The sequence below is a fragment of the Hyla sarda genome, chromosome 3 (genome assembly GCF_029499605.1).
Source record: "Hyla sarda isolate aHylSar1 chromosome 3, aHylSar1.hap1, whole genome shotgun sequence".
In the NCBI taxonomy this organism is placed as follows: domain Eukaryota; kingdom Metazoa; phylum Chordata; class Amphibia; order Anura; family Hylidae; genus Hyla; species Hyla sarda.
Genome location: NC_079191.1, coordinates 190,351,273 through 190,368,894, shown reverse-complemented (window position 1 = coordinate 190,368,894; position 17,622 = coordinate 190,351,273). Strand labels below are relative to the sequence as shown.

The 17,622-nt window shown below is 39.1% G+C and overlaps 1 protein-coding gene across 1 annotated transcript in view; it reads right to left on the bottom strand.

Annotated features, from left to right (window-relative positions):
• TINAG (tubulointerstitial nephritis antigen) overlaps positions 1-17,622 on the bottom strand; it is a 128,718-nt gene that overhangs the window by 12,950 nt on the left and 98,146 nt on the right. Inside the window, exons 10-11 of the mRNA XM_056563576.1 lie at positions 17,473-17,562; positions 11,794-11,958 (exon numbers count right to left, since the gene is read on the bottom strand). Of these exons, the coding sequence (XP_056419551.1) occupies positions 11,794-11,958; positions 17,473-17,562 (255 nt within the window). The remainder of the gene's footprint in view (positions 1-11,793; positions 11,959-17,472; positions 17,563-17,622) is intronic.

Genomic DNA, 17,622 nt, shown 5'->3' with positions numbered 1-17,622 from the left:
AAACCTGTGGGGTATTAAGGCTCACTTAATTCCTTGTTACGTTCCTCAAGGGGTCTAGTTTCCAAAATGGTATTGCATGTGTTTTTTTTTTTTTTTTGCTGTTCTGGCACCATAGGGGCTTCCTAAATGCAACATGCCCCCCAAAAACCATTTCAGAAAAATGTACTCTCCAAAATCCCCTTGAGGTATGTGCTTACTCAAGAGAAATTGGGCTACAAATATAAGTATGCATTTTCTCCTTTTACCCCTTGTAAAAATTCAAAAATTGGGTCTACAAGAACATGCGAGTGTAAAAAAATGAAGATTGGGAATTTTCTCCTTCACTTTACTGCTATTCCTGTGAAACCCCTAAAGGGTTAAAATGCTGACTGAATGTCATTTTGAATACTTTGGGGGTTGCAGTTTTTATAATGGGGGCATTTGTGTGGTATTTCTAATATGAAGACCCTTCAAATCCACTTCAAACCTGAAATGGTCCCTGAAAAATAGTGAGTTTGAAAATTTTGTGAAAAATTGGAAAACTGCTGCTGAACTTTGAAGCCCTCTGGTGTCTTCCAAAAGTAAACACTTGTCAATTTTATGATGCAAACATAAAGTAGACATATTGTATATGTGAATCAAATTTTTTTTTTATTTGGAATATCCATTTTCCTTACAAGCAGAGAGCTTCAAAGTTAGAAAAATGCAAAATTTTCAAATTTTTCATCAAATTTGGGGATTTTTCACCAAGAAAGGATGCAAGTTACCGTAAAATTTTACCACTATGTTAAAGTAGAATATGTCACGAAAAAACTATCTCGGAATCAGAATGATAACTAAAAGCATTCCAGAGTTATTAATGTTTAAAGTGACAGTGATCAGATGTGCAAAAAACGCTCTGGTCCTAAGGTGTAAAATGGCCTGGTCCTTAAGGGGTTAAGGGGCTAAATGTCGACGGATAGTTTGAGCTGACACTGATGCTCCCTGAGCCTGCAGGACAGCTTGAATATTTTTGGAACTTGTTTGGGGCTGCTAATCCAACATTCGGACTATCCTGCGCTTACACCTTTCATCAATTTTTCTCTTCCGTCTACGCCCAGGGAAATTAGCTACAGTGCCATGGGTTGCAAACTTCTTGATTATGTTGCATACTGTGGACAAAGGCAAATCTAGATCTCTAGAGATGGATTTGTAACCTTGAGATTGTTGATATTTTTCCACAATTTTGGTTCTCAAGTCCTCAGACAGTTCTCTTCTCCTCTTTCTGTTGTCCATGCTTAGTGTGACACACACAGAAACACAATGCAAAGACTAAGTGAACTTCTCTCCTTTTTATCTGCTTTCAGGTGTGATTTTTATATTGCCCACACCTGTTACTTGCCCCAAGTGAGTTTAAAGGAGCATCACATGCTTGAAACAATCTTATTTTTCCACAATTTTGAAAGGGTGGCAATAATTTTGTCCAGCCCATTTTTGCAGTTTGGTGTGACATTATGTCCAATTTGCTTTTTTTCCTCCCTTTTTTGGTTTAGTTACAACACACACAAAGGGAATAATCATGTGTATAGCAAAACATGTGTTACTGCAATTCTTTTCTGTGAGAAATACAACATTTTCTAGAAAAAATTCAGGGGTGTCAACATTTATGGACATTACTGTAACTTATCCCCAATTATATAATTATGGTTGTGATAGAAATAACAAGAATGCCTCTGTATATCATGTCTTCCATAAAGGTCAAATATATTTGTTCAGCCCTAGGCAATTCAAAATTTAAAATCAGCCATACATAATGCTAAAATCTAGTAGTCTTTTATTGACAGAATTATTTACCACACATCAGTACTATGCTATATACATTTATACTGTATATTACTGCTGGATTATTATCTAAAACCTTTCTGTAGTGAATGCAGTTTTCCATTTTACTTTATGTTTTCGATTTTTCTATAAACTTTTTTGGTGCTGTACGATTAGCTTGCCAGATTCCTTGCCTTAAAGGGGTAGTTCAGCAACAAAAAATGTATTACTGCTGTACACCATTATCTCTACCAGTTCCATAGAGAAAGAATGGGGCAGCTGGGTGCATGTGCTTACCAGTGGCTTTTGTCAACTGGAATAGTCAGGGATACTGTTCTCGAGATCACGAAGGCCCCCAGAGGTTGGACTCCCTGCAAACACACACATGAGTGTGCACGTGTATGGTGGGATCGTGTGAGATAGCTATTCTGCTTATTGCTATCTTATGTGTATGCCTAGCTTAAAGCGGTATTCCAGCCATAGACATCTTATCCCCTATCCAGGTTTATGGGAAAACAATTTTATGGGATGTTTGTTTACAAAACAAATGTTTGTTTACAAAACAAACATCCCATTGAGGAAATTGGGAATCAGGGAATCATTGGGAATCAGTGCAGAATTCCACATGCGGTAAATTCTGCTGTGTGAATATACCCTTAGGCCATTTTCACATGACAGAATGTCGGCATGGAGAAGCTCGATGTGGACCTTCTGTACACTGCAGGGCACCGGCATTATATGCATGATCATTCTTTGTGTGGACAAGGAAAATTGAAGTTTTGTGCCGGAGATATCTGGCACGGAAATTCCACCGTCTGCACAGAGCAGCAGAATCCCATTGATTTCAATGTGACACTGCTGCAGCAGAATCTCCAATGCAGAATCCGGCACGTAAATTCTGACATGTGAACATGGCCTTATAAGGCGAGCTCTACATGGTCAGCATTAGGTATTTATATATATTAGTTTGGAGTAGCAGTATTAGTCCAGTGATGCGGATGCAAAATCACAGAATGTTGCAGAGTCAAATGCTCCCGAAGCTTGTCTTTACAATATATATATATATATATATATATATATATATATATATATATATACTGTGTTATATGTGGGTGTACAGTATTATATGCTGTAAATAATACAGAAACAGTTGCTGAGGAAACAACATTTCTCAAAATGTGTTCCATGTTTGCCATTATTGCATGAAAGAAAGAACAAGTAGAAAACTCCAAACTCTTGAGTTATAACAGCCGGACGCTTTTAAATAAGAACTGCAGTATCATCAATAGGTTCTTAGTTGTAAATGAGCATCCAGGGAGTATTTAACGTGGATTTACCAGGATATTCGGCACATTACTGTATTTGAAGATTTATTTTAATCAGAAACAGGTTGAATGGAAGGATTAGTTATAGCTCCATTTACAAGGGTATTTAGTAGTTAAGTTTAACAGTACATTTTGGCTTGGGGACCACCAGTATGGTAACAAGGGTTAAAGATCTGAATTATTCAATCTTATCAAATCTCATGATAATTTTATAAAAAATTATAATAATAACTTTATTAATTTTTTTACATTTTTTTCATGTGAAACAGAGAGAGAATGGTGCAAATATAGTATGATACAAATTGGGAAAGATTAAATAGTCGAAAAAGTTTTGAGCTTTATCATATAAGTAGGACATGCCCTAAAGAGAAAAAATAGGGTTGTTGAGTGGAAGGGGGAGAGAAAAATGTGGAAAGGATGGTTTAGGAATAGAATGGTCTAGTAAGGATGATCAGGACTCACATATTTTAGTAAACCTGGAGCTGGATTCCCAGTGGGATAGAAATAACATTATGATTATGAAGTGTATGACACGGTGCTAACTATTAGTGTTGGGCGCGAATATTCGCATTTTGAATTTTTATCGCGAATTTGCAAATATTGCGAATATGTTCGCTATATATTCAAAATTGCGAATATTCGCTTTTTTTCCACATATTCGCATATTCCTTCTTTTCACGTGTGGGCCAATTAGAATGGTGCAAATACACTTGTCAGAGGTTATCAACAACATCCCTAGCAACCAATAGTAAAGTTGCCCACCCCCTCAACTGTTTTCTTCCTCGAATATGCGAATATTCACATATGCAAATATGCGAATATTCACATATGCGAATATAATGAATACGCAAAATTTGCGAATATAGGACAAATATTTGTCTATATACTCACGAAATATCGCAAATTCAAATTTGGGCAATGCCACGCATCACTACTAACTATTTAAAACAATACATCCAATAAGCAGGGCTGTGCACAGACATTTTGGAGGGTAGGGGCTTAAGTAAAAAAAAAAAAAAAGGGCACTTCACTGTGTAATAAACACTGCACTGTAACATCACTGTGAGTATTAAACTCTGTACTCTGACATCTCTGTGTATTATCCCTGTAGTGTGACATCACTGTGTATTATGCCTATACTTTGACATCACTGTGTATTATTCCTGCACTGTGATGTCACTTTGCATATTAACCCTGTACTGGGACATCTCTGTGCATATTTACCCTGCACTGTACAGGGATAATGTGCACAGTGACACTACAGTACAGGTTTTATATGCAAAGTGACATTACAGCATGGGGTTAATATGCACAGTGACATCACATTACAGAGATTATATATACAGTGATGTCACTATACAGGGATAAAATGCACTGTAATATCACAGTACAGGGATAATACGCACAGTGATGTCACAGTACAGGAATAATACACACAGTGATGTCAAAGTATAGGGATAATACACAGTGATGTTACAGTACAAGGATAATACGCAGTGATGTCATAATACAAGGATAATACCCAGTGATATCACAGTACAGAGATAATGCCACAGTGATCTCACAGTACAGTTATAATACACACAGTGATGTCACAGTGCAGGGATAATACACAGTGATGTCACAGTACAGGGATAATACACACAGTGATGTCACAGTACAAGAATAATACACACAGTGATGTCAAAGTATAGGGATAATACACAGTGATGTCATAATACAAGGATAATACCCAGTGATATCACAGTACAGAGATAATGCCACAGTGATATCACAGTACAGTTATAATACACACAGTGATATCACAGTGCAGGGATAATACACAGTGATGTCACAGCACAGGGATAATATTCACAGTGATATCATAGTACAGGAATAACACACAGTGATGTCACAGTACAGGGATAATGGAAACAGTTATGTCACGGTGCAGGGATAATATCCATAGTGATGTCACAGTACAGGGATAATATGCACAGTGATGTCACATAATATACCAAAAAATATTAATAAAATGTAGCACAAAAATAAAATAAAGTAGTACTGATAAAAACTAAAGCTCATGGAGCAAAAAATTACCCTAATACAGCCCGTATTTGAAAAAAATGCGAAGGTTATAGAGTGTCAGAATAGGCCGAATTTAACCTGTTGGGGGTGGAGGGCGTATGGGTACGCCCTCATGTCCCGGTACTTAAGGACGGAGGAAGTACCTGTATGCCCTGAGTCCCACCACCAGGGTTTGAAGCGCGCTCACGAGCAGAGGGTGCGTCAAACCCCGTCACGAGCAGAGCGTGCGTCAAACCCGGTGGGTCCCGACTGCTATCAGCAGCCAGGACCCAGGAATAATGATCACAGCATTTAAAAACTAAAGGAAAATGTCCCTGCAGCTCAGCAGAGCTGATCAGGACCATCACGGTAAAACCGCAATGTCCCGATCAGCTAACTGGACAACAGGAGGGTCCTACCTGCCTCCTCGCATTAAGTGTTAAAAAAGTGTTAATAAAGTGTTAAAAAAAGCTTACAATAGCTTATTAACCCCTTCCTAATAAATGTTTGACTTGGTCAGAAGATGACCATTTTAAACATTCTAATTTGGGTGCATGTGGTTATAATTTTGTTATTATAAAAGTTATAATGTAGTTATTATAAAAGTAGTAAAATAAAATAAAACATAAGTAATTTGGTTGATCTCTCTCCCACCAATCGATCCCTCCACCCATTGAAGCAGGCTCCCTGTCATCAGCTGACTAGTGAGTCAGGTCTTGGCCGCATTGCAACGTGGGAAAAAGCTGAGACAACAGTAATTTTGTATGATGTTAAAAATAAATATTGGGGTGAAAATCATATAAGAATTATGAGAAAACTGTCACAAACAGGTACAGACACTATATTATGAACTACATTAACTTTACAACTAACTGTAGCATAGTCAAATAAAAACAATTCCTGGAATAGCCCTTTAAGGGGTTAATCTTGGTATACAGACCCCCAAATCCATTCAAATGGCCCCTCCACCCTCTGACCCCTATATGTTACTCCCTATACCACCTATGGCCCCCTATTCCAACTATATACTTCCAGGGCCGGTTTTAGACTTAGTGTGGCAAAATTCTAAGTGGGGCCCACGGAGATATATATGCTGTATAGAGGGGATATGAATATATGGATGTGTTTGTGCGTAGATCATTTTTACTACTGTTTTTTGTTGTGCTTAAAGTGTACCTATCAGATCCTACAAAAAGTAAAATATATATGTTACTCAGTCCCTATTCCTTACCATGTACATCTAATTTTTATGTCTCTATCATCTATATTTATTATAAAAATCCTTCTTTTCATTAGCTCACAGAGTTAGAAATCCTCTCCTGGGAAGGGGTGTGTCACTCACTTGTGGTGGTGGGAGGTGATTTGTGTGTCTGTTCATGTAGCCTTGTCCATGAGTCATCTCTTGTCCCTAACTCATGGACAAGCCTGATGCTGCTGCAGGACTGGTTAGTGTCCCAGTCAGGGCCTGTTTTAGGCTTAGAATGGCCCTAGGCAAAATCAAAAGAGGGGCCTAAAAGTCGTAATAGTGCACTAACCAGATTTGGACATTTTTGGACACTTCAAATACCATAAAAAATATCTAAAAAGCAATTGAAAAGTTCCATCAAAACAAAAATGGTACCGGAAAAAACTACAAATCAAAGCGGGAAAAAAATGACCCTCATACATCCCCATATACAGAAAAATAAAAGAGTTATAGGGATCAGAATAGTACAATTTTATATTTTTGTTTAGTTCCCCCACATTAGGTTGGCAGTATAGCTCCCCCACATTAGGTTGACAGTACAGTTCCCCCACATTAGGCTGGCAGTATAGTTCCCCCACATTAGGTTGGCTGTACAGTTCCCCCACATTAGGTGCAGTACAGTTCCCCCACATTAGGTTGGCTGTATAATTCCCCCACATTAGGTGCAGTACAGTTCCCCCACATTAGGTTGGCCGCATAGTTCCCCCAAACATTAGGTTGGCTGTATAGTTCCCCCTCATTAGGTGCAGTAGTTGCCCCCCACATTAGGTGCAGTAAAGTTCCCCCACATTAGGTGCAGTATAGCTCCCCACATTAGGTGCAGTATAGTTCTTCCCACATTAGGAGTAGTATAGTTATCCCCACATTAGGTGCAGTATAGTTCTCCCCACATTAGGTGCAGTATAGTTCCCCCACATTAGATGCAGTATAGTTCCCCCACATTAGGTGCAGTATAGTTCTCCACATTAGGTGCAGTATAGCTTGGAGCTATACTGCACCAAATTTGGAGAACTATACTGCACCTAATGTGGGGAACTATACTGCACCTAATGTGGGGAGCTATTAGCTCCCCACATTAGGTCCAGTATAGTTCCCCACATTAGGTGCAGTATAGTTCCCCCACAGACATACAGCCTTCAGCCATATACAGTGTATGGCTGGAGGCTGTATGTCTGAGTACCAACCACCTCTCCTCCGACCATAGCAGTAGGTCCCGGGACCGGAGGAGCGGTGGTCAGAACACCGAAGATTACGTGCTTCCAGCTGGTAATGGTGACTTACCATGCCGGCCGGTGCGCGTCCTCCTCGATGCTCTGCTCCTCAGTTGCTATGGGCACACGCATGGGACGTCAGTGATGTCCCTGCATGCACTACCTCCCGACGGCCCCTGTGTTTTTAAAGTTAACGATCTTTTGGGACACAGGGATGTCCAGAATGTGACGGGGGCCCCCTGCGGGCTGCTCAGTGGTGACCACGGATCCCCCCTGGGCACCCCGTGTGCATGCCTATGCTGAGCAGCCGGCAGGGGGCCCCCTGAGGGTAGGGGCCCTAGGCAATTGCCTGGTTTGCTCCGCCCTAACGCCGGCCCTGGTCCGAGTAGGTATGGAGACACCAAGTTGTCGGAATTTCATGAACCATTTTCTTTATTATATATTACAATGTAATATATAGGTCTTTAATTTTAACAATAACAACATATAAAACGTTTCAGGATTTGACAGCATGCATTTAAATGAACATAGCTGCACCAAATTTATCAAATAGGTACACAATGTATGATAAATTTGGTGCAACTCAAAAAGAGATGGGAAAATGACTTCACTTTTCAGTTCACTCCAGTTCTTTACCACAGCATCTGTGTCATCTGCATAGGACTTGTGATACTGCTAAACAAAAGATGCATGCATACATTTCTTTACTTCATAAAATAATCTATATGTTAATTAATTTACATATTTAATAAAAGTTAATTAATAAAGATTAAATTTAACATAAGTTGTTCTTTTTTATTTATCTACAATAAGTAAATGACAGAAAATGTTGAGCTTGATGTATAATCCCTTTACCCAAGCTACAAATTCACAGTTGGCCATTTATAGTAATCTTTTAAATGGTGTGTAGTCCTAACACTAAGAGCCAAAGCAGGTTAATAACATTAAACATTACTTTACCTTTGGAGATCTACAGGTAGACTTTATGTATGTAATTAGTAACAGTTATTTGGTTTCTGAGCAATGTGAGCAAAAATCTGGATGGTGAAATGTACATGATGTTTTGTGTCCAAAAACAGTTAACAAACTGAAGAAAATTTATGTTGCTATACAGATTTGTAGCCTTTTTGATTATCCGTTTTGAAACTGTGACATAATGTTGTTGTGCAAAGTAAAGCATACTTCATTATTGTTGCAAGCATAATTCTTTAAAAAAAATGTAATAAAAGAAGTATTGTAAAGTGGTTCATTTTGTCAAAATATAGTAACTTTTATGATACTGCAGGGGGTCCAGGGTCCATTGCTATCTGGATTTTTGATGTAAATATTTACACACCTTCCAAAATTAGAGTTTTTAAAACGTATATATTCTTAAAATTTCATTAAAGGGGTACTCCACTCCTTGACATCTTATCTCCTACCCAAAGTAGGAACAGGAGAAAATCCCCATAGAATACCTCTCCTGCTCTGGACAGGGCCTGACATGGACAGAAGTGTCAACAGAGAGCACTGTTGTCAGACAGAAAATAAATGCAAAAAAGGAAAGAACTTCCTCTGTAGTATACAGTAGCTGATAAGTACTGGAAGGGTTAACATTTTTTAAAAGAAGTAATTTACAAATCTAAAAAAACAACAATAGAAAACGTAGGTGCACTCACCGCAAGGTAACGACTGTCTCGGTGTCAGGTTGCTGGGTCATGGCATTCGGCGCTGGTGTATGGCGCTGATGTATAGTGGCGATCGTGCAAAACTGCCGGTGTTGCCTCTGAGCGCCACCACACACCAGCACCGAATGCCGTGACCCAGCTACCCGACACCGAGACGCGACAGTCGTTATCTTGCGGTGAGTGCACCTACGTTTTCTATTGTTGGTTTATTCGATACTTAATTTCTTGTACGTGCACCCCACAGTATACTGTTATTGGAGGTCACCGCGGACCACGCTGCAGACGCCATCAGGTGATATAGTTCTCCATGTGTGCTCTCCCTACACTTCCAAGTTAATAATTTACACATCTGTTTAACTTTCTGGCACCAGTTGATTTGAATTAAAAATTTCCACCGGAGTACCCCATTAAATAGCAGCTCACTAGCTGAGGTGTCCTTGGTTGTAAATTGATCCCTTCCCAATATTACTGTCCCTGTTTAGGGTGGATCATCCATGTAATCCCTACCAGATGTGACACAGCACTGGGCAGATTTCACGTTGCTTGGTCTGCATCTGTTCTCTGCCTCTCATCTAGAGGTGAGACTGATTGTACCCCAGTGGTCCTGTATATTACCCTCAGGGCCAAAAGACACTGCTTGGCAGTGGCAACACAAATACATGCCAATTCAAAAACTACTAAACACTGTTTTTAACAAATCCTTGTCTTAATCTGCAGGAGACCAAGTGGATAGATCTTCAAGGTTATCCTACCCTTCTCCATCCATTAGAGCCAACTCTGTAGATGTGGAAAGAGGAGATATTTGTGACTCGACACCTTTATCAGATTCATCTATGTGTACATTCTTTTGTTCCTGGCATTAATCTATGCAAGTTGATTTTCATTCTGTAATAGGAGAACTTCTTGATTATTTTAAATCAATGCTGCCACATATTGTGCAGATAGAACACAAAATAGTCATGATAATTCCTGACCTTATATTAGATTAATTGTCCGCGATTAAAATAACCATGCTCTCACACTACAGATCAATGTTCATTGAAGATACAACACAAGTACAGTAGGTACATCTGCTGTTACATTTTCCAATTTTTGTTGACTGAGTTTTTACAGCAAAGCTTAAAGTATTTCATAATAGAGTATTTTTTTTACAACTAAAGAACATCAAAAATATGTCAAATCAAGAAATTTTAAATATATATTTTTTTCTGTAAAACGTAAAAGTGTTTTCTTTAAAACTTAAAACTTTTAATTATTTCCAAGTCTTATATGCATAAGCTACCAGAAAAGAACATTTAAAAAGTTTAACACAAAAAGCATTTACTTGAAAACCTCAAATGTTTTTTTTTTATAAATCTTAAATTGTATAAGCAGACTATTGTTCTGCTAAAGAATTGTTCTAAATGTCTACTATGCATATTCGAAAAACAAGGCTAATATACTGCATGACAAGACACAAGTGCTAACATTATATCTGAAGCATATAATGTGGTGAAGAGGGAGATATATTTAATACCTTATTTTTTATTTTCTAGTAAGAGACCAGGCATGTCATAATTGGATACACAATACTAGTACAATACATCTAAAGACTAATAAGAATAATTTGAACAGTGATGTTTCTGATCTGCATGCTTGTTGTGGAACACGCTGGGTTGATAACCTTCATTTTGTATTCATTTTTGTTTTTTTCTGGACAACTTAAAATGTTACAGACCCAAATAAATGTTTATATACCAATTAAATTATAAGATTATAAGTAACATAGGTCGGTACATGAGAATACTAATGTGAATGTGAAGTCTGTGCCAATAGGAAGCCTATGTGAAACAGTCCATGCAATAACAAGAAGGTCTGTTGCCTGTGGATTGATGTAATTTTACACTAATTTACTTAAATTGTCACTATTATTTTCAGTAACTTCCTTACATTTGATAGACAATGTTATTCCTAACCTCTATAAATCGCTTTATTTACTAAAATGACTCCTAACCCCAGTACAAAAGCTCTCAAGTATTGGTCACTAGGTGTCTCACTTCTCTGCATTCTCACTGCCAGTTGTTAAAGGGGTACTCATGTGGATTTTTTTTTAAATCAACTGATGCCAGAAAGTTAAACAGATTTGTAAATGACTTCTAGTAAAAATTTATTCTTCCAGTACTTATGAGCAGCTGTATACTAGAGAGGAAATTATTTTCTTTTTGTATTTCCTTTATGTCATGACCACAGTACTCTTTGCTGACACATCTGTCCATGTCAGGAACTGTCCAGAGCAGGAGCAAATCCCTGTAGCAAACATATGCTGCTCTGGAAGATTTCTAAAATGGACAGAGGTGTCATCAAAGAGCACTGTGATCGTGACAGACAAAAAAATACCAAAAGAAAATAATTTCCTCTGTAGCATACAGCTGCTAATAAGTACTGGAAGGATTAAGATTTATTAATATAAGTAATTTACAAATCTGTTTAACTTTCTGGCACCAGTTGATTTAATAAAAAAAAGTTTTCCACCGGAGTACCCCTTTAAGGGAATTCTGTCTCCAGTAAAAGAAAGTAAAACAAAAGGAAACACAGGAAGTGGGGCTGGTCTTAGCTTGTGCTGTGTACAGGAGAGAGGGAAAGTCTGGGCAGTGTATCTGCAATCCATGAGCTTGTCTGTCCTCTCCAGAGGATCCATGCTGCATCTGAAATGTACATAAAGGCTTCTTTCACATCTCTGATGATCACCCATAGGCTTATATGTAGCTTTTCTGTCACATAGGTCCATGCATGCTGGGAGTTGTAGTTCTGTAACATCTGGCCCTTCAGATGTTGCAGAACTACAACTCCCAGCATGCCTGGACAGTCTGAGCATGCTTGGAGTTGAAGTTTTGCAACATCTGGAGGGCTACAGTTTGGACAGCACTGCACAGTAGTCTCCAAACTGTTCTCCTCCAGTTGTTGCATAATGACAACTCCCAACACGTCCTTTGGCTGTCTGGGCATGCTGGGAGTTGTAGTACATCTGGAGGCACCCTGGTTGGGAAACACTGAGTTAAGTAACAAACTCTCAGTGTTTTGCAACCAGTGTGCCTCCAGCTGTTGCATAACTACAACCTCCAGCATGCATGGACAGCCAAAGGGCATGCTGGGAGTGTTAGTACTATGCCTTCAGCTGTTGCATAACTACAAGTCCCAGCATGCCCTTCAGCTGTCACTGCATGCTGAGAGTTGTAGTTTTTGCAACAGCTGAAGGCACACTGGTTGGGAAACACTGAGAGTTTGTTACCTAACTCAGTGTTTCCCAACCAGTGTGCCTCCAGTTGTTGCAAATCCCAAATACTGATAGACCGTACATGCTGGGAGTTTAAGTTTTGCAACAGCTGGAGTAACAAACTCTTTGTTTTGCAACCAGTGTGCCTCCAGCTGTTGCATAACTACAACCCCCCAGCATGCACAGACATCCAAAGGGAATACTGGTAGTGGTAGTTGGAGGTTTGCCCCCACCCCCCTTCCCCCATGTTAATGTACAGGGTACATTCACACAGGCAGGGGTTTACAGTGAGTTTCTCACTGAAAGTTTGAGATGCAGCTAATTTTCCGCCGCAGCTCAAACTCCCAGTGGGAAACTTGCTGTACACCCCCGCCCGTGTGAATGTAACACTACACTAACACATAATAAAGGGTAAAACACTACATATACACATACCCTATACAGTCCCCTTCCAAAAAAAAAATGTCTCGTATGACACTGTTTCCAAAACAGAGCCTCCAGCTGTTGCAAAACAACTCCCAGTATTGCTGGACAGCTGGAGGCACCCTGTTTGGGAAACATTGCCATTGGGTATTTTTGGTATCGGAGGCAAGTCTAATTCTTGCATCTGCGTCCGTCCCTATGCAAATCCCTCATTTAGGCCTCAAATGCGCATGTGCTCTCTCACTTCGGAGCCCTGTTGTATTTTAATCCCTTAAGGACTGGGGGGGGTTTCCGTTTTTGCATTTTCGTTTTTTGCTCCTTGCCTTTAAAAAATCATAACTCTTTCGAATTTGCACCTAAAAATCCATATGATGGCTTATTTTTTGCGCCACTAATTCTACTTTGTAATGACGTCAGTCATTTTGCCCAAAAATCTACGGTGAAGCGGGAAAAAAAATCATTGTGCGACAAAATTGAAAAAAAAACGCTGTTTTGTAACTTTTGGGGGCTTCCGTTTCTACGTAGTACATTTTTCGGTAAAAATGACACCTGATGTTTATTCTGTAGGTCCATACGATTAAAATGATACCCTACTTATATAGGTTTGATTTTGTCGGACTTTTGGAAAAAATCATAACTACATGCAGGAAAATTAATATGTTTAAAATTGTCATCTTCTGACCCCTATAACTTTTTTATTTTTCCGTGTATGGGGCAGTATGAGGGCTCATTTTTTGCACCGTGATCTGAAGTTTTTAACGGTACCATTTTTGCATTGATAGAACTTATTTATCGCTTTTTATTCATTTTTAAATGATATAAAAAGTGACCAAAAATGCACTATTTTGGACTTTGGAATTTTTTTGCTGTGCACGCCATTGACCGAGCGGTTAAATTAATGATATATTTTTATAATTCGGACATTTCCGCACGCGGTGATACCATATATGTTTATTTTTATTTTTATTTACACTGTGTTTTTTTTTTATTGGAAAAGGGGGGTGATTCAAACTTTTAATAGGGGAGGAGTTAAATGATCTTTATACACTTTTTTTTTCACTTTTTTTTTGCAGTGTTATAGGTCCCATAGGGACCTATAACACTGCACACACTGATCTTCTATGTTGATCACTGGTTTCTCATAAGAAACCAGTGATCAACGATTCTGCCGCATGACTGCTCATGCCTGGATCTCAGGCACTGAGCAGTCATTCGGCGAGCGATCAGCTGTTCGGGATGCCGCGATTAGCCGCGGCTATCCCGAACAGCCCGACTGAGCTAGCCGGGAACTTTCACTTTCACTTTTAGCCGCGCGGCTCAGCTCTGAGAGCGCGGCTAAAGGGTTAATAGCGCGCGGCGCCGCGATCGGTGCTGCGCGCTATTAGAGGTGGGTCCCGGCTTCACTATGACGCCGGGCCCGCCGTGATATGACGCGGGGTTACTGTGTAACCCCGCGTTATATCAGAAGAGCAGGACCAAGGAAGTACCGCTACGTCCTTGGTCCTTAAGGGGTTAAGGCAACAGTTTAGTGCCACATATGGGGTATTTCTGTACCTGGGAGAAATTGCCTAACAAATTTTGCGGGGCTTTTTCTACTTTTACCCCTTTTGAAAAGTTGGGGTCTACTCCAGCATGTTATTGTAAAAAAAAAATTACACTAACTTGCTGGTGTTGTCCCATACTTTTCATTTTCACAGGAGGTAAAAGGAAAAAAAAAATTGTAATGCAATTTCTCCTGAGTACGGAAATACCCCATATGTAGATGTAAAATGCTCTGCGGGCGCACAAAAAGGCTCAGGAGTGAGAGCACCATGTATATTTGAGGTGATTTGCACAGGGGTGGCTGATCGTTACAGCGGTTCTGACATAAACACACAAAAAAACACCCACATGTGACCCCATTTTGAAAACTACACTCCTCACGGAATGTAACAAGGGGCACAGCGAGCCTTAACACCCCGCAGGTGTTTGACGAATATTTATTAAAGTTGGACATAAAAATGAACATTTTATATTTTTTCACTAAAATGCTGGTGTTATGCCAAATTTTTCATTTTCACAAGGGGTAATAGGAAAAAAGCCCCCCAAAATTTGTAACCCCATTTCTTCTGACTTTATAAATGCCCCATTGGGCTTTTGGAGAGAAAATGTGTCTGGAATTGAAGGCCATGTGTGTTTACAAAGCCCCCATGGTGCCAGAACAATGCCCCCCCCCCCCCCACATATGACCCCAAGGAATCTGGTGAGTGCCACTGTAATTTATTTATATTACTAGCCAGATGTATGTGTGTATGTATGATGTGTGAATGGATGGTGTATGTGTGTGTGATGTGTGTATGTATAATAGATGTGTGTGTATATGTGTACCTAAAAGGCGCTGCTGCTACTACTACATCTGCTACCTACCTAGAATGGGCTGCAACTACCTAAAGAGGGCTTCTACTACTATTACTACCTAGGGGGGCTGCTACTACTACTACCTAAATGTGAGTCTGCTTTTACTATATGTGGGGGCTTCTACTGCTATATATGGTGGGCTGCAGCTATATACTGGGGACTGAAACTTTATAAAGGGGGGCTACTACTATATCTACAATGGGACCTAAAAGAATGCAGATCCTAAAATGTTTCTCTGGCAAGTTCTGGAGAGACAAGTTGATGTTGGAAGAAATCGTTATGATGGTCTGGGCCAGATGAAGAAGAAAAAGGTGGGGGAAAAAAAAGAAGACGTCACCTGATGTAACTGTATGTAATCACTTATATGGTCTGTAGAGCCTGTGTAGAGTCGGGGTTACTACTATATGATCACTGTATGGGGTATTTTAGTCTATCTATAGTGGTTTTATTCAGTCTCTGCATGGTTATATTATTCCGTCACTATGTGGTGGTAATGGTAGTGGTCATGGTGTGGTGCAATTATTTGTCCCTTGTATAGTGGTGTTATTGGTAATACTGGTTTGTGTACAGTGGTGTTGTTCAGTATCAGTATGGCAGTATTATCCTGTCACTATATGGTGGTAATGGTAGTGGTCAAAGTGTGGCGGTATTATATGTCCCTTGTATAGTGGTGTTATTGGTGATACTGGTTTGTGTACAGTGGTGTTTTTCAGTATCAGTATGGCAGTATTATCCTGTCACTATATGATGGTAATGGTAGTGGTCATAGTGTGGCGGTATTATATGTCCCTTGTATAGTAGTGTTATTGGCGATACTGGTCTTTGTATAGTGGTGTTATTGGCATTACTGGTCTTTGTATAGTGGTATAATTGGTGACACCGGTCTGTGTACAGTGGTTTTATTCAGTATCAGTGTGAGGGGGGGGGGGGGAGGGGGGCACCAAAATGGACCTTTGCTTGTATAGACAAAAATCCTTGCACCAGCCCTGCATATCAGGCCGGAGAAGGGAAGGGACACTTTAATCTTCATCACTTCATGAATGTATTTTAGATATTTTTTCATCAAGGCTCAATCTTGTCACACAAAATAGGGATATCAGACTGTTAAACAAAGTAAATGAAAATATTCAGTTTCTCTTGGTCATCCCTTTGGTATTAGCTATTGTTGGTTGAAAATAACTTTGCTTTACCTTTACCTTTTCTTTGTTTCTTTTTAACATTTGCACATGTATGGTATGTGAAACAAAATTAAAGGAGAACTATTGTGCAGAACAACTTAACCCTATCCAAAGGATAGGGGATACATTTCAGATTTCAGGGGTCTGACTGCTGGACCTCAGAGATACAACACTCAACTATCTCCGGCTCTCCCATAAAGATACATGGAGCGGGCGTGTCAGCCGCCACTTCATGAGGGGGTCAACATGCTTTTTTCACGGAGAGAGTCAGGGTCCCATGAAGGAGATCATGGGGGTCCCAGGGGTCAGACCTCCGCAATCTTGATTGTATTGACTATCCTTTGGCTAGGGGATAAATGTTTCCACATGATAGTTCTTCTTTAAAAGCGTACTTATAAAAGTGTTCTATTGTGTCATAACTAGAGGAAAGCAAAGTCTAAACATTTTCAGCTGTTCCTTTAGACAGTAATCTAAGACATAAAAAGAAGCAAAGGTCTGTAACATTTCTTTTGAATTCCATTCAACCAAATAAATTAAGATGTAAATTTAAATCAACACTTAAAATGTTTTTTCTCATGAACTGTATTGTTTTGGCAAATCAGGTTAACTTGAGTGCATGTAAAATCAAGGAGATTTGAGGAAGCCATTGAAACAGACTAATAACTGGTATAAATGTAAGCAATATGATGCAGCAATAGATGTTTATAAATTCAAAGGTTCAACTATTATGATTAAAAAAATTGTAAAAAAAAATCATCAGTGTTATTTTTACTCTATAAAGATGGCACACAAAAGAAAATACCATAACATGTAAATCTTGCAGTAACAAATAATTATAACAAAAATGAATCAATTATTTTTGTTTATATATGAACATTTTCATTAAATAAAACTTTGAGTGTAAATATCCCTTTTTATGTTTTGATGTGACACCAAGCTCCTATTACCAATTTTTCAATTTCACATTCATTTTTCCCTCGAACAATTCTGAAGTATCCATTTTCACCCCATGTGCTTCCCCACGAATTTGCAACAATCTGAAACACAAAAGTTGCAAGTTTACTGAATATATACAACAGGATTTGACATCAATTATG